Source organism: Hirundo rustica, chromosome Z (genome assembly GCF_015227805.2).
Source record: "Hirundo rustica isolate bHirRus1 chromosome Z, bHirRus1.pri.v3, whole genome shotgun sequence".
Classification (NCBI taxonomy): domain Eukaryota; kingdom Metazoa; phylum Chordata; class Aves; order Passeriformes; family Hirundinidae; genus Hirundo; species Hirundo rustica.
This window is the reverse complement of record NC_053488.1, coordinates 8,041,974-8,064,298: the sequence shown is the minus strand read 5'-3', so window position 1 is coordinate 8,064,298 and position 22,325 is coordinate 8,041,974. Positions and strand designations below refer to the sequence as shown.

The 22,325-nt window shown below is 41.0% G+C and overlaps 1 protein-coding gene across 1 annotated transcript in view; it reads left to right on the top strand.

Annotated features, from left to right (window-relative positions):
• Positions 1–3,816: 3,816 nt before the first annotated feature.
• The window catches only part of PIK3R1 (phosphoinositide-3-kinase regulatory subunit 1), a 60,083-nt gene continuing 41,574 nt past the window's right edge, over positions 3,817–22,325 (top strand). The window contains exons 1-2 of the mRNA XM_040089762.2: positions 3,817–3,969; positions 8,512–9,264. Of these exons, the coding sequence (XP_039945696.1) occupies positions 8,931–9,264 (334 nt within the window). The 5' untranslated portion in view covers positions 3,817–3,969; positions 8,512–8,930. The remainder of the gene's footprint in view (positions 3,970–8,511; positions 9,265–22,325) is intronic.

Sequence of the window (22,325 nt, the reverse complement as noted above, 5' to 3'; positions counted from 1 at the left end):
TTCCCTCAAATCAGCTGGCTGAAAACCCCCCTGCAGCAGGATGGTGTGATGTTATGTCATAAATCATAGGACCCTCTTCTGAACTTAGTAAATGGCCTATGCCATGAGCATTCATCACACCTAAGGTATATTGCAATAAAACTCTTCTGCACAGTCTCTTCCACCTTTGTCTATCCCAGGAGATCAGATTCATCACTGATAAAACCATAGAATTATTTAGACTGGAAAAGATCTTTAAGATCATTAAGTCCAACTGTGAACTTAACACTGTCCATTAATCTAAACATCTTATTTCTGAAATGGATTTACCTTGATGTCCTATAATAAACAGTAGGAAATCTTCCTGCCTAAAATGTGCCAGTAAAGAAAAAAATATGGAGTTTGTCAGTTGAAGTGGAAGAGATCCTATACTCCGAAAACTTTGCTTTTCCCACAAATCCTCTTATGAGCACATTTTTCCTCTCAGTTTCCATACTTTAAAATTTCCTTTCTAAGACTGAGCTGAACTTTTTTTCCTAGAGGAAATAGAACTTCCACTGTAGATCCTTTCCAGTGCTGCATGACCTTTACCACAGAAAGCTTACATAGACATGAAATGCAATGGCTCATAACATCCAACTGCTACTAGTACTGAAAAAAAGACCTGTTCACTTTTTTATTGCATTCTCCTAAGCAGCTTCTGGCAGAAATGCTCAAAAGGTCTCCTGACAAATGGGGACTACAGTTGTCCTGGCAAAAACATGTATGTATGGGTTGTACCTTGATGATCCTGCACTCTTACCCATATTTTACCCTTCTCTTTTCTGCTTTTCACTGACTGTGGCCTTGAAAATCCCTCCTGTTTACATGCTGCCTCAATAACTTAACCTTTCAATTTGTCAAGAATATCCTTCTCAACAAACCAAGAGCTAACCAAACACATCTACATGCATTAAAGCCCACTGTAAACTTAATATGCAAAAGCTTTATGCAGTCCTTAAGACCCTCTGAAACATACTTGATAGAAGAAGGAACATGGTTTTCAACTTGTGCGTTCTCCTTTTCGTCTCCTGGGGTACAGCTTTGCAACATTCCTAGGGCAAACCTTGTTGTGTAACTTTCATCTACCAAGATTAAACATAGGAAATTATTCCTGGAGACATTGGGAAACTGCTGAGATCTATGGGGAAAGAAAAGTGAAAGAGCTGGAGTGACCTTGAGACCAAAGTCACAACAGGCGTGACAGCAAAGCCGGCAAGGGGAGCATTGAAGTTATGTGCTGCTATTGTCTACATTTTCTCTTTTGGGTCTCTTTCTTTCTTTGACAGAAAAAGAAGCTAGTGAGATGCTCAAGGTGAAATCAAAGTTCAGGGAAGAAAATTCGTAGAGAAAGAAGAGACCCAGATGCCCTGGAGGGACAGAGGGGAAGCAAGAAGGAAGTCCTGGAACTTCCCCTGGAGTCTTCCCTCCACTGACGGACACCATGCCGGCAGGGAGAGAGCACAGACATTGACTTTAGCCCTGCATTTCAGGTGCAGGTACAAGTCTAGTCTCACCAGCTGGGAAACACTACTTCATAAATTTTTAGTTCCCCTAAATACCCACTGTTAGACCAGTGCCCAGGACTGGCATTCCAACCAGCCAGTCTCCCTAATCCCCTCCAAAATCCATGCTGTTTTTGCCTTCAGCAATAGCAAATGCCAGAGACAGCAGTCTGGACAGAAGAAATGGAACATTATTTCTTAATTCAGCTTCTGCCTGCAAATTCGATCCCACAAAAAATCCCCCACCCCTCTCCAAAAAACCCAGCCCTCTATGAGTTGAAATTTCCCTCAAAAAAATTTACTGTTCACTATTTAAATTACAGCAATGCTTTTGCTTGTGTGCAAACACCAGTCTCTACTCCAAAAAAAGTATTAATTTAAAAAGCCATTCTGTGTCTTTAGGTTGCCAGATAGACTACAGAAGGCATTTTTACCATCTTCCAGGGTCTGGGTCCTGGGCCTTCAAGGATACAGCCTTGCAGTGCTTTCACACCCCTGCGGGGTGAGATCCACATTGTCACCCTATAGGCCTTGCGAGCTGTCATCTTCTCCTACCTGCAGTCCTGAAGCAAACTGGATCTTAATGAATCAATGCAAAAATCATTAATGGGCGCCAGAAAACATCCTTCCTTCCAGTGACTCTTGGAAGCTTGAGAAATTAGGAACACAATGAGGAAACAAGTCTAATCAACTGCAAAGAATAACAAGATGGTGTAGAGCGTATTTTAAAGAATTGCAACTAATTATTGATCCCCAGATTTACCCCATACTCAGTACAATAAAAATTTTTGGTTTAGAATGTTTTTCCAGATAAATAGCTCCAAAAGTCTAAGGATTCCAAAACCTAATCTATTGCACCTAACAAAAGCTTGTAGTAAAACCGGTCCACTTTTTCTTTCTGTTGTTCATGATAAGACCATAAACTAATCCACTGTTTCAGAATGTCAGATAAAACAAGACACACTCTTCCCTTCTGCCCAGACAACACATACTCTTCCTCAGATTATTAAAGTTCAGACTGTCTTACTTTACCAGACATACAGTTTCTTATGAGGTATTTCAAGGCCCGATCCTTGCACTCCGTCTGCAGCAGACACTTTGGCAGTCCTGTGTTATCGCTCTTTTGGCTGCTTTTAAGCAGGTCAACCCCGTTTCTACTGTCCACGCCACAGGCCTTCATGAACCTTTACCTTGCTTCTTGCACGGCTGCCCTTGCATTCCTTCCCTGCCACCCTGGATGTGTTCTATCTTTGTTTAGACCACATCGTCTTCTTTCAAAGTGACAGTCGTGGTAACACTTGCACACATACTTAGTATCTAAACAGAAATCCGTCCCAACGCAGCAGATACATCTGCAGCATGACTGTCTTGCTGCAAGCTCGTGTTGTGCCACACCCTCGCGTTGTCGGATCCACTGGAGGTGGTGTGCTCAGGAATTGCTTACTCCCTGCTCCCTTGTGCAGCAGGGAACGGGCAATTTTATTCTGCACCTCACGGAGCCTTTCCAACTCGGGCACGGGTAATCAGTGGTGTCAGCTGGCGGTCTCTGGTGCGGCAGAGAGCTGCCACCTCCGCCCGGGCTGAGGCGGAGGGGCGTGAGGCCGAGGGGCGTGAGGCCCGCGGCTCCGGGTGTGCGGCACTGGGCTGGCAGGGCCCGGTGTGAGGAGCTGTGGCCACTGCCCGCCGCTGCCAGGCGGCCCGGGGCGAGCAGACCCGCAGCGGGAGCCCCAGGCAGTCCACCGAGGGAGGACAGCCGGCTGTACTGCACGACCCTGATCCACACACAGCCCCGCACCCACGGCTCACGGTGGCTGGCTTTGTCCTGGACTTCACCAAGCTCACACTTCACCATTGTGACACTGTAATACGGGGGGGGCGGGAAGGGAAAGAGAGGAGGAAAATCCCCAACGAGGAACTAGGCAGAAGCACGTGCTCCTCTCGCTGCCGCCTCCCGGCCTGGACTGGCCTCTCCGCGCTGAGGCGGCGCCCGAGGCTCGCAGGCACCGCTGGGCGCCGCGCCCGAGGACGGCGACGCGGAGGCCCCCGGCCACGTCGGAGAGCTGCGGACAGCCCGTTGGGAAGCTGCGAGCAACCCTGCGGCGCCCGGGCCCCGGACCGGGCTGAGCCGAGCCCGCGGCGGAGCGGGGGGCGGGCGGTGCCGCCGTCAGTCAGCGGGCGCGGCGGGGCGGTGCCGGAGCGGGTTGGCGGAGGCGCCGGGGGCGGGGCGGGGGCAGAGCCGGCGGCGGGCACGGCACCGCCGAGGCTCTGAGGCGGCGAGCGCGGTCCGGGCAGCGGGTCCGGGAGCGCGGCGGGACGGGCGCACGACAGAGAGCGAGGCGTCGCGGCGGCGGCTGCTGCTGCTGCTCCTGCTCGGAGGTGGGAGGGAAGTGGTGACGGTCGCACCGCTCCTGCTGCAGCTGCTGCTACCGCTGCCGCCGCTGCTGAGGTAAAACGAGTCTCGCTGCATCCGCTGCAGCTGGTGCTGCCCCTCGGGCGGCTGCTGGGGCAGGGGAGCGGGGCGGGAGGGGGCGGTGCGGGGCCGTGCGGCCGCCCGGAACCCGGGCACCGGCCGCCCCTGCGGGGTGACAGTCCGAGCAGCAGCGCCGCCCCGCGCAACTTTTTCCCCCGTGCCGGGCGGGCTGTGGCGCCGCCGAGCCCTCCGGCGCGGCAGGCCGGGGTGGGCCGTCCGCCGCGGCCGAGCCCCGAGGACGGTGCAGCCTCTCCCCTCGCCGCCGGGGGCGGCCCGGCCCGGCGCTTCCTGGACGGGCAAGGCGAGCGGCGCGCTGCGGGCACCGCCAGGCTGCCCGGGAGCCCCGGCCCCGGGCGGCGTGGGGAGCCGGGGTGGTGCCCGCGTCGGGATAGAGCCCCCAGGGCGGCGGAAGCGGTGTCCGTAGGGAGCGCTGGGGCGGGAGCGGTCGGCGCGGCGTCCTCCGTGCCCAGGGCTCCGCCATCGTCCCCGCGGCGCCGGGGAGCGCCGGCTCGGTGCAGCCCTGCCCCGGCGCTGGAGGAGCCGCAGCACCCCGAGCACCGGCCCCCGGAGAGCGGCTGCTCTGCGGCGGGGACTTCATGTCGGTGCAGGGCTCCGGAGTGGTTAACCTGCCGGCTCCTTCAGCGGGAGGAAGTTCAAACTGTACTGCTTTCCTAAGTTTTTCGATTGTCGTTATTAATGTAATTATTCTGCCGAAGTGGTCTTGATGCTTACCTGCCTTCGTCCATAGTTTGCAGCCTTTATGAGGTCTTTGAGATGTTTCGGAATGAGATGTCATGTACAGTGCTCAGACTACTTACTCAATGTGTATGTATTTGAACTCGTGCAAAGACTTCCAAAGATTCAAAATAATTATTTCAGACTGGAAGCGGTATAAAGGTATCACTTGGTGATACATCACCGACCTCACTTTCTTGCAGAAAATAGTGTTCTGATGTGATACTTGGTCGTCTCCGCTTGGAGAGAGCGTACTTCAGAGAAAGCTGCAGTTTGAGTCACAGGTGTGTAGACACCTAGTGGGGAGAAGAGTCGGTCTCCAAGCGAATTTCCCTGCTTACCCTTCAGTTCTCATTATTTCAACGTCTCCCTGAGTGTGTTAGTCAGCTCTTCTATCTACCAAGCTTATCCTGGAGTGCAAGGGAAGCTTGTGTTAGGCACTATTCCTCTACGAATTTTTGGAATTAGTATTAGAGAGATTGCATTGCAAGGAGATACGGTTATTAAATTTGTTAATATAAAGGTGAAGAAAGTCTTTGCATCTTGTATTAGGGATGCTGTACCAGTAACCAGCCCACCCCTCTGGTATCACTGTGCTTGCATATGCAGCAGTGTAGAAGTTTTTATCCTCCGGCACCAAAGGCATGATAGCTTGTGTGGGAGGAAACAGTTGGGTACCAGTGAAGTGGGAGAGCCAGATGTCATTCTTAACATAGGAAGAAGGGGAAGGTGAAGGGGAAGATTTCATGTCCCCTTCCTTTTTCACCTAAATTTATAGGTCTGTGTTGAGTTTTTCTGTTGAATTTTAAATTTTATCACTACTGAAATGCCCAGCATAAACCATTCTGCTGAGAGACTGGAATTTTGCCTGAACTCAAGAATCTTTTAATGGCATCAAGCTCTTAGGCAGTAAATAAAAAACAAATGAACAGCAATACTTCTTCCTCCTTTTCCATTTGATCAGCCAGATGGAAATCTAGAAATACATCATCTCAAATATAAGACTGTTTCTTCCCTGAAATGTTTGGTTTGTTTGTTTTAATCTACCTAAGATAGTGTCCAAGCTCTGTATTTTAGAACCAGTCAGCTTAAGTCAGTTTGAGTCAAAATGCCTGAGGCTGTGTAATTTCAGCTGGAGTAAGATTTTTTTTTTTTTTTTTTTTTTTTAATACAGGATCGTAGCAAAGCACTCTAAGAGAGTGTTTTGGATACACTGTGGTGTGTAAGCCAGTGAGGAAAACTGCTGTTTGTCCCTGTGTTAGGTCTGTCTGCAAGGTTCTTGAACTCCGAGTCTTTGTTCATCCGTGAACCTGACACATAGTAACAATAGAAAAAGTCATAAATCCAAGGAGTTCAGAATGGCTGACTCACAGGAGTGTGTCTCCAAGTACATGAACCATAGACCAGGGGTCAGATGTCGGGGACTCTGTACTGAGGGTGGTGCTGATAAGTGAATATGAACAGGTACTGCAGCTCTGAGCCCCAGGGAAACTGGATCAAAGGAAACTTTGCTACCATAACTTCCGTTGAGTTTTTCTAATGTTTTGAGTTTTTAAAATATGCTTTAAATTGTTGTAAGAAGCTCTTCTGTTACTACAACATTTCCAGTTCTGTGTTTCCAAGAGATGCCTAAGAGACAGAAGAACTCTTTCTAAATATATGGCCATAAAGTTTCTACGATGCATTGGATAATCAAAGATCAGAGTAGTAGATCAAGTCAGTTGGATTCTACAGTGTTTAGAATACTTCGCTGGCTGCCAAAATGCCCATAGGCAGTAGGAGTTAAATAAGTAGTTGTAACAGAGCACTTGTTGAACCTTCCTTAAAAAGAAAATAAATATTTCAGAGTATTTAGAGTAGACAAAGTAGTAATTTTCTAGTAGACTTTGCTGTGTGCATAGTTGGTTTTGATTGGAAACATTTGTATTAATCATAACACTTGGATTAAAACTCTGTAAATGCATTTTTTTTTTTTTCCTCTTGCTACGTGAAACAGAAGAAATACATGTTTTTGTAAAGGTTTCTCTGCTATTTAGTTGATACACTGACACTTGTACTTTTCCTCCGGTTTTTCTTGATAGACTTTTCTCTGGTAGAAGAGGCAAAATTAAATATCAGTGAAACTATTCATGTTATTTGCCAAGTCTGTGATATTTGGTAGCATGAGGTAGGCAGCATAGTTTGGTTTTTCAAAAGTGGCTGCAGAAATTTCTGATTTTCAGCAGAAGCTGCATGCCTAATTCACATGGATAGATTTGCAAGTTATTAAAATAAATACTTACTTGCAAGCTTTTTGAAATAGGAAGTCTAATTCAGGCTCAGACAATTCTTTCATACAACAAAAACTGTTTGCAAGGGATGATAAGGAAGTTCTTCAAGAACTTAACAAGATTTTCTTCTGTGTTCTGTCACGAGAGATGTTGTGCAACATGCTGCAAGAACCTGATGGACTGAAGAAGAGCCACATACAAATTAGGGATCAGGTTCATTCACTGGCACAGAAAGCCCATATGCATTCTTATAAACACTTTTTAGCTTGTCAGTTAGTCATGTTTCAAAGGACTTGATGACTGAGACATTAGAAAATATGGTGTGGAAAAGAGTTGTCAGATGTTCCCTGTTCCAGCCCTGTCTACTGGTGTCTCTTTACTGTGTAAAAAGGGAGTGTTTCACAATAAAAAGACCTTTCTTTACATTGAGTACATAGTATGCGATCAATATTTTACCTGCTGGTATTACACAGCTCTCTCAGGTCTTTAATTCAGATGTAGTTTAGGACTTTCAGTGCAGCTTTGCATAGTTAGTACTTTCTGATTTCCAGTATAGCATTTCAAATTATGATTTCGCTTGTCTTTTTAAGTAGATGAAATTGAGTAACAGTTGAAATAATTTTTAGAAAACTTTCGCTGTTCTATATGTCTTCAAGCAACTGTTCTCTAAATAGATTTGGGGTTTAGTCATATTTTTTCTTTTACTTTATGGTTGGGCAACCTTGAGCCAAAAGTTCAGGCCTGTGTTCTCTTGCCTCAAATGTAATTTAAGCATACACCCTGATACTTTACTCTTGCTTGGGCTGCTTAGGTGGTCTGGGTGTGCCTGTTTCAGTTGCTGATTGTTTTTCTAGTATTATACCATAAACACATTAAAATACATCTGGAAGCTGGGGGAGTGGTAAAGCCCCTCTTTAAAAAAGAAAAAGGGGAAATATGGTAGTCATCAAGTAAAAGCTCTTTTGAGTCTTTGGTTGTTCTACAGATTATGAGAAGACACGTTCCTCCAAAAGGTTTTTGAAATACAGGCTTTAGGATGGGGATTCTTGCCCATCTTCACCCTTGTCATAAACAGGAGGAGACCGAATACCCCAGTGGTCAATGCTAATTACAGTAAGCTCCTCCTCTGTCTTGACAGAGCTTTTGTGGAGAAGGGGTGTGGCTGTCTGGCTTCAGGGAGATAATATATAAAATCTCGATGCCAGGTTAGATACTGCACTAGAGGGATAGCTCCAGGGCTTAGCCCTCTCACCTGGAGACCTTTTTCAGTAGCCATAAGACACAGAGAAGGAAGCACGCCTCATGCTGCAGGGGTATGCATTTGACATATATCCTTTATAAAAATGCAAACATTAGCAGGAGAGGGGGGTTTTTTTGTGGTCTTGCTTGATTTTATTGTTACATAGGATTCTTTGCCAGGGTTGCAGGAAGCTTAAGTCATAAGTAGAGTACAAAGTTCACAATTATCAAGAGAATGTGAAATGATTTAATCAGATTTCTCTTCTCTTTTCAGGAAAAGCATGTGTGCAGAGTTTGGTGGCAGAATATTTAAGGTGTGTGGGCAGTCTGTGGCAAATACATCTGAAGAAAGCGTGACTGGCTAAGGAGTTGGCTGAACTTGTGTGTGGAGACACAGAAGTGCCGGCAAGTCCAGGAAAAGAACTAATTGGAAGAATACTGCTAGACACAGAGGAATTGGAACACTTAACTTCTGCAACAGACAGTCACTAAGAATAAAAACATTGGTAAAAATATCAGTAGTGAAAAGGCAGACTGGTATTTTTTCATTCTCTGTTGGATTTTATTACTTAAGAGACATTTTCATCATCCCATTTGAGTCATCTTGAATTTCTCTGTACGTAAAACTGTAACTGGACAGTTGCATTTTAACAGTGTTTAGTAACACTTTTGAATGTTAAATCACTTGCCAAGATGAGTGCTGAGGGATATCAATACAGAGCTTTATATGACTACAAAAAAGAGCGAGAAGAGGACATTGACTTGCACTTAGGAGATATATTAACTGTGAATAAAGGTACCTTACTAGCACTTGGATTCAGTGAAGGGGAAGAAGCGAAGCCTGAGGAAATTGGTTGGTTGAATGGCTTTAATGAAACCACAGGAGAGAGGGGGGATTTCCCAGGAACTTATGTAGAATACATTGGGAGAAAAAAAATATCTCCCCCCACTCCAAAGCCTCGTCCTCCTCGACCTCTTCCAGTGGCACCAAGTCCTGCAAAAGCTGAATCAGAGAGTGAGCAACAAGGTCAGTATTCAGAAGGTACATGGTTTCAGGTGTTTTTGTTTCACAGTCTTGTCTGAGTGTACATTCGTGTATATAGCACCTGTGGTCAGCTTTTTTTGTGTACAGCTCATTTCAGTCAATAATTGTTTTTACATTGTAATATTTAGCTCACACACTTTGTAGTTTCATGTGGCTTGTCTCAGGCACAGGGACCAGTGACTTACTGTGAGGTACATCTCACAGGTTGGAAAGTATGTTTATAATTCTCCACTGTAAACACTTGAGTGGAAAAAAGAGAAAAAGCTGGTGAAGATTTATTTTAGGTTTCTAAGAAACTGATGAAAGTGTTTCTTTTTGTGGTTCATGAAACTCGCTATCAAGAAAGATCTTGGTGAGTCCCATATGATGCATTCTAAATAAAAGTATGTTCTTACCACAAATCTCTTGCTAGCAGCAAAAGATATATTCTGGTCATGGGGGTTACCTGTGGCATTAAAGGTAAGAATGAGTATTTAATAATGAACAATGAAATGATAATAGAGAGAAATTCAGTTTCATAATTTTGGGGGGTATGGCATGCAGGAGAAAAAGATAGCCTTATACAAAAAAAGGTTAAACAGAGGAAATATCTTGCTGAGTTGCTTTTTAACCTGTAATTGCAACAGTGTGTTAGGAAGAACTCAGAATTTTGTCAGAACTCTTCTGTTAAGAGAAGAAACAAGTCTCTTTTATACTTGGAAAAGCTTTGGGGTAAAAACAAAACAAAACAAAAAAAAACACCCTACAAACCTTCCTCCAAGTGATTTTGTCTCATTTACCTACTGACATTCAGATAGCTGGATTTTAAAAATCAGTACAAGAGGTGGGTTTTAAAGATAAGCCAAGTACATTTTAGAATAGACTTTACGGCCTATTGGAGAAGACTAGAGTGGCTTATATTTCTTCAACTTCTAATACTTCATAAATTCTCTGGGTTTCTAACTATAGGTAATAAGAGTTGTAGTCTGTGATCATGATTTTCACAGTGACACCATAGTAATGAATAGTATCACACTGCCTACACAGAAATGTTTGCAGCATCACTTGCAAATTTGTGATATCAGTTTATCAATTTTAATCCCTCTGTGCATATTACGAGTTTATATTCAGCTGTGCTGATACCCAGCAAAGATAAGGGCAGAAAATTACAAAAATGTATGTGGCTACCAAATTAACCTAGCAGAAGCATTTCTAGGTTGGTGGGGACTTAATGAAGAGTGAATCTGCGCTGTTTTATATAGCAGTGTTCTGAAGCACTGTAGCAAGTGTTGCTTGTAAGTCTGCAGTGCCTAGATGTCAATCATTGTTAGGATGAAGTTGAGGGCAAATGAGGATGTAGTGGCATTTTAAGTTATAGTGTCCCTATCTTTGAAGTCCTTGAACTCTTAACTGCTAGTCATTAGAGCCTCATGTTTTCTCTTTCATTAGCATAGTTCTGAAAATGGAGTATTTACTTTGAAAAGAAAAACTATTGCATCTTTGATCATTCCTTGTATTGGACATTAATGTGTGCTGCTCAGGTGACACTGACTCTTTTCTTAACCCACCTGTGGAGATAGTTGTCACCATTCTATGTAAGTGCAGAATAAACACGGCTTTTTGGATAGACACCTCAATGCTGACAGATCATTTTGAGCAGCAGAGAATGGAAAGAAAAGCCCATTCTTTATGTGCGCATGCTGTGGTGAAGTAACCAGCATCCCGGCTTTGATGCTTACTGGTTTAAAAAGTAGCGCTTTGTAACTTCTTTGGTTTCTGTACTCATGTTTGCTCCGTGCTTCTTGTTCACAGCTCCATGCTGTGAGCTGGCCACAGCGCTGCACTGGGAAGTCCTGGTGTTAATCTTGCTGTTTCCAAGCTTGCCCCAGGACTGTGTTTGCAACACACATTTATAGGAGCTTCCGCTGCTGGGAGTTACTTTGGGAAATTCTGCTGCAGATTTGGGGGGCTCTGCTTATATGTAATTTCCTATGTGAGCTTTATTGCCTTTAGACACAGTATTATTTACGTGCAATGTGTTTGTTTTTAATGCTGTGGGACTGTGGGAACTGGAAACAGGAAAGTGTTCTGATGTAACTAGAAATCTTCATCTCAAACTCTACGCACATAATCCTGCTGTGCTCTAAAATGTTTAAGAATCAGTTTGCAGTCCAAACTTGTTTTCTTCAGATTAAAAAAAAAAAAAAAAAAAAAAAAAAAAAAAAAATTCCTTTGGTTTTGAATTAAAGATTTAAAGATTCATTTAAGAGGCTAGACACTTCCATAATGTCCTAAGACCAGGGATTAGACCCTCTTGAACAGAAATTTGAACATCAGGCTTAATTACTGTTAAAATCAAGTATGCTTTGCTATAAGAATTTAGAAAAGGTAATTATAAGTAGTCTCTTTACAGATCTTTTCTCTCCTGGAAGACATCTAAGGCAGAGAATGCATTGAATCTTGGAAACAAATTTGGAAATGGTGTACTGAAAGAGTATTATAAAAATCAGAATGAAGGTGAAATTTTAAAGTTAGCAGAATGCTACAAAAATTAGGGTAAAACCAGAGGTGAGGGCAGAAATATAGTTAAGATAAAGAGCAATGTAGCAGTATATGTTTGACTTCCAGGTGGCTTCACTATTTTTGTGTATGTTATTTGGGGCAGGGAATACTACAGTTAACATTGTCCAGCAGCCAATATAATGGGCAGTAGGCCAAAAGATTCTTCCCAGGATGATATTTCTCTCTACACCCTTAGAGTGCATTTCAAATAAATTTATGTGTGGTGTGAAACTTGACTGACCAAAAGCAGTCAAGTTTACATTTTCACTACTTGATCATTCAATTGATGAATTGAACATACTGTAGATTAAAATGACAAATTAATGGGGAGCTGTAACTACAAATAAATGAGGTATGTTTAAGAAATCAGTATACTTCTTTAATTCTGTAGAGAGTCAGTTTTGTATGTATCCTTGTTGCATATATGTTGAATAAAAGTATCAGAAACTTGAGGTTTCAAAGAATATATATGCATACTTAAAATATTTCCTTTAATTTTGCCTTATACCTGGATTTATTTTTTTTGTTGTTGAAGAAAACACTTTTTAATATTTTCAGTACTCTTTAATACGTAATTATTCACTCTGAATGTTGGGGGTTTTTTTCACCTTGGCTTTATTAAGCCTGATCACTTGCTCATCAATGCCCAGGTACTTCTGTATTAGATCTAATTTGCAGTATTTAAGCACAATGCTGCCAGTACTCACAATGGTGTATTACTCATACACGAATAATCATAGACATCTGAACACACTTTGCAGTCAATGAGGCTGGTGACAGGGGCAGAGCTGCTCATCAGGCCCTTGTCTCATACAGTCATTCTTACGTAGAAACCGGGAGCTTCCTAAATGTTAAAAGCCAATCTGAAAACCAAATTCCCCTTGCTGGTGGTCTTAAATTCCATTAAAACAGTTAAATCTTTACCCATATTTTTGTTTTATTCATGACTTAAGTTTCTAGAACCATTGGTTACAACAAGAATTGTCATTCCTTGGCTGAAATTTTAGACCTGTTACATTAGACCTGTCTTCCCCTTATCTTTGTCAATAAAAACCTAGATTTAATCTGATTTTGTAGGGATTTTTCTTTTTTAATTGCATCTGAAAGGATATGAAAATAAAAGAGAAACAAAAGCCGGAAGAAGTCTAGCACCTTCCAGTCTCAGGTCTGATCCATGTCAGAGGTATGGCAAAGCAGATGTAATTCCTTTCACTGTTGTGAGGTTCCAAGTGGCCCAACCTCCCACAATTTTTTTCCCACAAGACAAAGGTTCCTGGTTGCTGCTAGGATGCTTGAGGTACTTGCAACAGTGGAGAGAGAGCGTAGGGTCATTTTTATTCCCCTCATTAGACATCTGAAGTTTACATGAAGCAGTAAAGATTTTACATGATTGGGGGGTTTTCTCGGAATATTTATTTTATTTTATTTGTAATTGAAATTCCATTAGGGTGGTTCCTCTTGCTGATCCCAGTTTTCCTCAACTCTTTGCAAATGAAAAGTGCATAAGCTGTACAAAGTCCAGATACATTTCGCAAACGTTGATTCAGCTCATCTGATACAACGGCATGCATTTAGAGTTGATTCGTACCGGTATCGTTTCCCTTCCTGCTTTGTGAAGGCTGATCTCAGGCAGACTTTGGTGCATAAAGCTTTGATTGATGGACTGAAATACTTTCAGATTTAAGTTGGAGTGCTAAATTCTCACTTTGAAATGAAGATCAGATTGCAGAAGGGCAGACCAGAACTTTATTTGAATAATTTGTCTGTTTTGATGTTTTGGAGCTTCCTGCAACTTCCTGTGTAACTTAAAAGGGTTGTTTATGTTGACACTTTGTACTATTTCAGCTGATTTTGAGCCTAAAAATAATCTGAAGCTCTTCCTTCTTGTGGTAAAGCTATAAAACGGATTTTTTTTTTGTTTTTTTTTTAAAGCAGAAGCCCAAACATTTTTTCACTCTTCTTCCAGAACAGATACAGATCAGCAAGTTACACAAAGACAATGACACGGAACATTTGGAAACTCTTTCTTTTACCAACCAGGTTATGCAATATCTGACAGGGGCCCAAACTGACAGAGGGCATAAAACTATTTGTGCATGGTTTAACTAAATGCGTTGTAGGATTTGTTTCTTTAATTTTGCTTTAAAGCCAGTGTAGCAATCCATTTGTGAAAATTATTTACATTTGTATATTGAAGGACATAAGGGTGAGTGCAGCAAACCTGGAGCCTCCATTGGGAAGAAAAGAGTCATCTTGCCTGATTTAGGCAAATGGAAAAAGGAAATTATGGGATGAAGTGATGAGTCACTATCTCATGACAAATACAAATGGTAAATATATTTACCATTCAAGCCAGAGCCTTTGAATTCTTTCCTTTTAGAACCAGTTTGAGTATAAGCCTTTGCCCTGCCGCAGTTGTCAGAACTGCGTTGCAGTCATAAATTTTCTTGTCAGTTGAGTTTGACTTGCACTGAGAAATGGGGCAAGTTCCTGCCATAAAATGTTGCCGGCTGCTTGTGATCACATTTCTAGGCAAATTTCTAGCTGCCAGGTAAGTACATGCATCTGGAAACAGAGTCCTTGCCACCTGCTTTATCACTGATGATTGCAAAGATTTTTGCAAGCTACACTGAAGTGAGATAGAGCGGGTTTTTTTCACAGTGATAATATCAGGGTTGATAATAGCTCAAAAAGCCTTTGTAAGCACCACAGGAAGCACAGGGATAAGCTTTGCAAGTAGGAGTACAAACTGCATGTGGATAGAGGGTCTGGGTAAGTTCATAGCTGATGCGTGGCCCCACCTGCTGGTACCGGAGGGAGGAAGGACCTTTAAACCCAGCATCTCCCGTTGCGTTTCTATCCTCACAGGACAAAAAATAGAGAGCTTTTAAAAATAATACTTTCATTGAACAATATATATTAACGTGAAAAATATATCACTTGGGGCACACAGAACTCCCTTTTAGTTCTCAAAGGTGACCTTAGACTGAAAGGGCTTGTGTGACTGAAATGAATGTCTTTTCCCAGACTGTGTCAATCTAATTAATATAATAAAAATAATGCCTTCTTTTACACTACACATAATTTTGCTTTAAGAATCTGAAAGAATAAGACACCCCTATTTTGATGCTGTAACAAATATTTGTCTCTTTTGTATCATACTGATTTTAATATGCCCTTCTATGATTGCAACAGTGGCACAATGTTGAGTGACTTTGCTTACCTTTCTTTAGCCTTCTGTTATGCTGATTTAGTCTGCCAATACCTTGTGCTGACATGAAAGCTGGGGCAGATGTAGAGCATGGCAGAAGTGAATTAGCCTACACCTCTCACTGGAATTACCTTGGTCTGGTCCTGTAGCTGTGATCCAGGAACATCTGAAAAGAACCTTCACTGGTTAGCAAATAGTTCTTACTTGGGCTTGCATATGATAACATCAGTTTGTGAGTTTCAGCAATACATGGTACTAAGTGTTTGCCAAGAATGGATCATTCAGCGCCCTGAGCAAATAACTGTGCCCACTTAAATAGTTGTGTGATGCCATATATGTGTCCAGATTTTTTTGTGTGAAGAACAGAGGTCTGTAACTGCAGCTGTCTGTGCACTGTTTCACATCTGCGTCTTACTCCTATGCTGCTCTCCATGATGAACATCCATGAAATCAATCTGAAGGCTAGAATACAAAGAACTTCTTTATTTTCATAGCTAAGAATGACAAAGGGAATTACACGATATTAAAGACATGCTTATTTTAACTGGGGAAGGGTATTAAGTCCTGAGACTATTTTGGTGAGAATCTAAGTACTTGGGAGAATTTAGAGAGAATTTCTGGCTTTAAAAAAAAAAAAAAAATAGTAATTCTGGTTAGTAGTTACTAACTTTTGTTCTTGCTTTCAGCAAAATATATGTCTAAAATGCAATTCTGTATTGTGATGGTTTCATTAAGAGAAGGCACTTGTGTAGATTTTTTGTTGGGGTTTTGGGTTTTGTTTGTTTTCTTTTTTTCCGGTGTGTTGTATAAATGCCTGCATCCTTAGACGTTGTCTGAAATCTTTTCATAAAGATCAGCAGGTGTAATCTTTTGTATTAGCATGACTCCTTTTTTTTTTTTTTTTTTTTTCATAAATACTGTATGCCACAGTCCACAAGAACAGCACCCAAATCTTGTTCTTTATTCTCACATGTTTACCCACTTCATAAAATAGTTTACACGTAAGACAGCATTAAAAATTATATTTAAGCTGATGGCTTTTCAGGTAACAAGATCCTCAGAGCAGATTTTCAAGAACACACTACTGCCCTGATCCAGGGAAAGACGTGATTGTATGTGGTTTCTACACTTTAAAAATATCTTTTGAGACTGTATTATACTTCAGAACTACTATGTAAACTATGACATGGATGATGAAAAACGTTTTTAACAGTTCAGTTATCTGTCAGACAATTTTCTCATACAATCCACTAGGTCTGTTCATGTATGCTCCTCATCATTTGCTATGTTAGAACATTTCCCAGTATCTGAGGGGATTTCTTCACTGGAGATTGTGGATGTTGAGGGCAAGAAGTGAGATCTGCCTTTGGTAGGTCTAAACATGCCAGTTTCCATCTGTGCTGGCACTTGGTGGCATCTGAGATGGGAGGGTGCTTCTGCAGAGGGAAACCTCTTTCAGGAATGGCAGTTACTTTGAGTCCATTCAGGTTCCAGAACATCTTGAGCAACTATTGTATCTTTTCAGTAAAATAGATGATGCTGATTTTTCTCTGTGGGGTTTTTGCCTTCTTCTTCTTTTTTTTTTTTTTTTAAATTTTATTTTATTTTATTATTTTTAGTGTCTATGTTTTAGAAAAACAAAGTTAACACTGCTTTCCTTGAACATTTTGATGCTTCCTCATAAAACACATGCACACCTAAAGTTGTAAAGGTAGTGGCAAAAAGCCAAACTATTCCATTCAAGCACACTAGGTTGGTGTAATTCAAGTGGTCTCTACCTTGCCCTTTCTCCTCCGTGGGGTTGCATTTGTTGGATGCAGCATGTTTGAACACTCTGGTTCCATAGCCTCCTGCTTACCACCTGGGAAGGAAGGAAGAGTAGTGCAACCTGAGATCTGTAGTCTGAGATGGAATGCAACCCTGAGCTGGTTTTGCTGGGATAGAGTTACCGCAACAACCTAGCAGGAGGCATGGCTGCACCAGCTTTGTATGTCTTGTTTACAGATATAGTAGTGGAATTTATTTTGGGGGGTTAGGAGAGAAAAGTTAAGTGCTCTCACCTATTTCTTCCAAGATCTCTTCATCCTGCTTGGATAACATTGGTAGATAGCAGATAAGCATGGAGGACTATTCTTGGCAAAGGAACTTTTGAATGGTGCACTGCAAATCAGTGTCTCAAAGCATGTTATGGCTTCTCCAGCCGTCTCTCCCAAAGAGGAGCCTCTTAGTTTGTGAGGTTACTTTTTTATTTCCAAGTCCTCTTCTTCTTTTTTGCTGGAGGTAGATGAAAGCACTTAAATTAGGGAATTAATGAAAGAAACCGCTAATTATGCATCATGCTAGATAAGGCTACACAGCTGTATCTGGTTTCATTATCTCTCTATCCAGGAACATTCCAGAAATAAGCAGTTGGGGGGAAAATCTTCAGTCTTTTTCCTATTTGCATATGGTGTTCAACACTGTGAGCAGACATTCCAGTTCTCTAGTGCTCTAGTGCTATTTTTCTCCATGAAAATTTAATTGCAATTTTTCATATGCTGTGCTTGGATGGAGACTGTTGGTTGTGGTTTTGACCTTATCCTTTAATTGTTTCCTTGCCAAGACACAGCTGCTTGGCACAGGTGAGGAGTGACAGAGACTGTGGCAAACCCCTCCATAATTTTCTGCTTTGCTCCTAGTTGCTTGGCACATGCATGAGGGACATCTGCCCTGATGTGGTCTGCAAAGAGCTGTGAGGTGTCAGGACACCATGGGTACATGGGTCTTCTGTGAAGGCTTATTTTAGGTACTTAGGAGTAAAATCTGTACAGCTGTTTAAGTACAATTTAGAATATATTCTGGCCAGTCCAAATCTATTCAATTGTTCTGAAGCCAGAATAGTGTAGCTAATCAGTAGCCTAAATAAGCAATTTTCTTAAAAAGAAAAAGCTTTAGGGAGGCCTTTTGCTTCAGTGCAAGCCAGTTCTAGGCATAAAATTTTTTCTAGTCATCCTTATAATCTGGCCTGGCCAACTGATAGAATTTTAAGGAACACATTCTAAACAGCAAGTAGCAAAAACTTCTTCTAAATTAACAGAAAATAGGATCTCTGTTCATTGAGTAAGTCTTCTTAAGGGTACGGAGTGATGAATGTTTGAATTTTCTTTGCTCTATTTATAATTCATTACTGTTGGTTGAAAGATTAGCTTGCATTCCCTGCAACTTTCATGTTTTTCTGAATTCCTCTTGGATCAAACCTAGTTCTTACAACTCTAAAAATTTTCTGGTAGCCTGTGTAAACTGCAGCCCCCTACATAAAATGAGAGATTTTCACAATCCAGTTATTGTCAGGATTGTTTCTGGGGACAATATTAAACCACTGGTTGAACAACGTATACTACAGAGCAACTAGCATAAAATCTTGCATCTTAGCAAGTTGAAAGTCTCATCTATTTTTGATATTAAAACCTTCACTGAGAAAGCTAGTGGACTGCTGGTGCCTTCCAGGGTGATTTAGGATGCAGGACTTCGAGTTGCGTGAACACTTTAGCACAAAAGGGGAAGACAGTTACCAACTGTTATGCTTCTTCTCCAGATGTTTCCTCTAAGACAAATATATAGGGTTTTCTTATGACACAGTAAGAACATGCCAATTAGATGAGAATGGTTGTTTGGTTGGTGGGTGGGGTTTTTTTTGTTTGCTTGGGGTTTTTTGTTGTTTGGGTTTGGGGGTTTTTTGGGGTTTGTTTTTTTTTTTTTTTTTAGTTCTCAGTGTCTGTTTGAACTAAATAGCCAGTCAATCAAATAAATACGGTGGTAAATTGTCTAGTAGTTTGGATAGAACATTCCCATGCTTGTTAGTGTGAGTTGCTCTCTTCTAAATAGAGTATTAAAATCCTTTATTCAAAATCCTTTTGGATGCAAAATGAAAATTATTTTAAAGTACTGATGCTCTTGAAAAATATTATACATGATTGAGGGGTTTTTTTGCTTTCCTTCAAGGACTTGTTCATACAAGAAACCGTAGGTTAGTATTCTACTTTCCCTTAAATTGGTGGCAAAACGCATCTCAACTTCAGAAGGAACAGGATCAGATCTATAGTCAAGATTTAGCATAGTTCTGTTAGGCAAAATTCCCAATGTCTTTAGGGTTTGGAGTGCAAATCTTAGCTCTTTTTGGCAGAGATTCCAGTATAACAGAATCATAGAATATGACTGTGCATGAAATACTATGCCATAAATGCTCATGTAAAGAACAGAGTCTGACTGTCCTTTCAGAGATTTTGAATACAAGTAAGGGAAACTCTGTTGTGAGCATCTCTTCTGAGGTCCTGGGCTAATGCAGGGCATGTAATTTCACCCTCTTATTCCTGTTTTGAGCTCATAACTTCTAGATGAATTTAAAGCCTGTTACTAATTAGTCCAAAATGCTTCCTTTAGTATATATTTAGTGTAGATTACTTAACTTTTTATCCCTTTAATGTCCATTACATGGCAAAAATCTTTAATTTAGTAGTAAAATGTTTTCTTTTGGGAAGCTACATATATTTGATTGTATTTGGTGATGACAGTATAAAAACTATTTTTAACAAGTTATTTTCTTTCAGTATATTCAGAACTCTTTACTGATAAAAGTTAAAAATTTGCTCTAGGCTGATAGATACTTTGGCAGGGCTGATGTTTTCCTTAGAGCTGCCCGTTTGGGTAACTGATGTGACAGTTATAATAGGGGTTTCTTATAATTGAGGAAGTGATATGGTGACAGCTTTATTTATGTATTCTGTTACTGTAACAAATTATTATATTTAGAATAAATGCAGAATATTATCACCTTGGTGTATGTGCGTATAGACAATGAACTGGGCACTACAGTAGAAGAACATCAAGGTTTCAAAACTGCATCTAAAACTTGTGTTTATAGATACAAGTACTTCTTTCAGTGTATGCCATCAGATACAATTTTTTAATTATATAATTGTCCCACCCTTTTCCTGATTTATTCTTGCTTTGGTTTTTTTTTTGAGGTCTTCACTGAATTAAAAGTGCTTCATTCAGGTTGATCAGTTTGTGGTTTTAAGCCACCTGTTCTTCACAGCCTTCAGCCTTCTCTCTGGAAACAGGTTTATTCATTGATACTTCAGCTCTTTCCAATGACATGACTAATTAGTGTTTCACGGAACTTAATAATTACAAGTACTAAGTCATCTTTAGGACACTGTTGTAAGCAAAGGTGCTATTATGGTTCCTATAAGGAATGAGGTAAACAAAACAGAAATTAAAAGAACAAACAGACAAGCCTATTGCTTTAAGATAGTTTAAGGTTAATTTCTTTGTCATAGGAGGGCCATGTAGATTTCTCTTCAAAAAGGGGAACCTGGGAGTAACTCTTAAAAACTCCCAACATATAAGAGCCTTAACAGTTACATTTCATTGTGAAAACTAAAACCAGGAACCAGCAATGCATTAGGTTAGACTCCATAAGTCTTTATTGTCCCAAGGAGTGAGCACCATCTTCTCATTCGTTGGCTGGCTTCAGTTACTGTGTACTGGATGTCAAACTAATTCCTTGCAGAACAAATCTTCCTGGCATGCTTCTTCCTGCACCAGCTGGAATGCAAATATAAGCATCAAAATCAAAAGTGAGTGCACAGATTCAACAAAAATGGTAACAATTTAGTGTTAGCTTACTTATTTCATGATTTTGCAAATGCAGAGTTTCAAATTCTCAGTACTTTGTTGTACATGTGAAGCATGTCTCACAATAGAACGTTTCAGTGACTTGTTTTAAGCACCTCTTACTTACGTTTTTATGGTGCATCTCTATTAGTTTTGATGGGGTTCTTGTTGTATCATAGTCATAATTCACAATATAGGAATTTTTGCAAATGTTTGCATTACATAGTAAATTACTGTCCTTGAAACTTGATTTTTGTTTTTCAAATACTAATCACTAACTTGCTTGCTTGAAAGATGCTTTTACTCCCATCTTTATCTTGCCATGTAGTAAACTGCCACCTTGCTTAATCAAAGATGTGGCAGTGCAATTTCATCCTAGTATGAAAAAGTTCAAAGTTTTTCCTGGGTTACTCTGTTGCTAGCATCATACATTAGATTCCTCTTTCAGGAAACACTAGTTTAGAAAGTGGAAGTCAAGACATCAAGTGTGGATGACAGATGAGTAATGGGGGAGGTATGAAAAATACTCTTGACACCTGGAATGATTATTCATTAACTTTCCAGACATACTAGAAACGTGGAAAGAGTGTTCTGCCATGGAGGAATCTGTGCTGTCTTGCAGGATACCTCTCTGCCAAATTGGAAAAGTTGAAGGATATACTTACTCAGTACGAAGTCTTCTGCACAACCATTGTGTTTTTAAGTTTTTAATTTTTCATATCTTTAGATGCTAATATGGAAACTGCATGGTCATTGGGCTTGGGTGTACAAACAAGACACAGAACTCTGGAGAACCGTGGCATTTGATCTTTGAAAACTATGTATGAATGTATGCTCCTATGAAAACCCCAGATTGCAAAAATCATTTGTAGTGGGCTAGAGAGGTATTTGACAGATTATGCGCAAGTACATGCATGTGTGTTTCATTATTTGATTGCCTTAGGAGACCGGTGTTTAAGTTGGCAGATCTACTTACTAAAAGCAAAGCTCTTTGGCTGGCAGGATTACAGAATGCCTGAAGGAGAGAGTCCAAATGCTGAGAGCAAAAGAGAGGGAATGTGTAATGTGCAGAAAACATGGGGAAGCTTATAAAGCCAGCAGGAAAAAATAGACTTGAATGTGGTTCTAATTTGTTCTGTTGGGCTCAAGTTGATAGCCATGCAGAAGTAAAAGCCTGAAATTCTCTTATTTCAGTATCAAGTTAATGTTCTGGAAAATGCTGTGTTTTTTATCATGCTAAGTATTATTTGGTTACCTATTTGCAACTTGTCAGAAATCTTTAATCTATGCTTATTTTCTGACTCAATTTTTTTTTTTTTAAAGTGCAGCTTGCTTTGGATGTTCACAGAGCACTGTCAGGCTGTGATAGAAGTGGCCACTATAATAGGCTCTGAAACTTTGTTCTTGTCTTAATTAGCATGACCTAAAACTACAGTGTTGCCTCCCAGTATATGTTAAATTTCTGTAGTTAATTTTGTGATAAATAATTTGTAGCAATTCAGGGGGCGGGGTGTGGGAGGGGGTTGGGGGGCCGGAACTCCTAACACAGTCTTTATATATACAAGTTTAGAACAAAACTATCCTGCAACGTTTTGGAAAAGAAGAAGACAAAGAAGTTGAGTGTGTATCTAGAGAA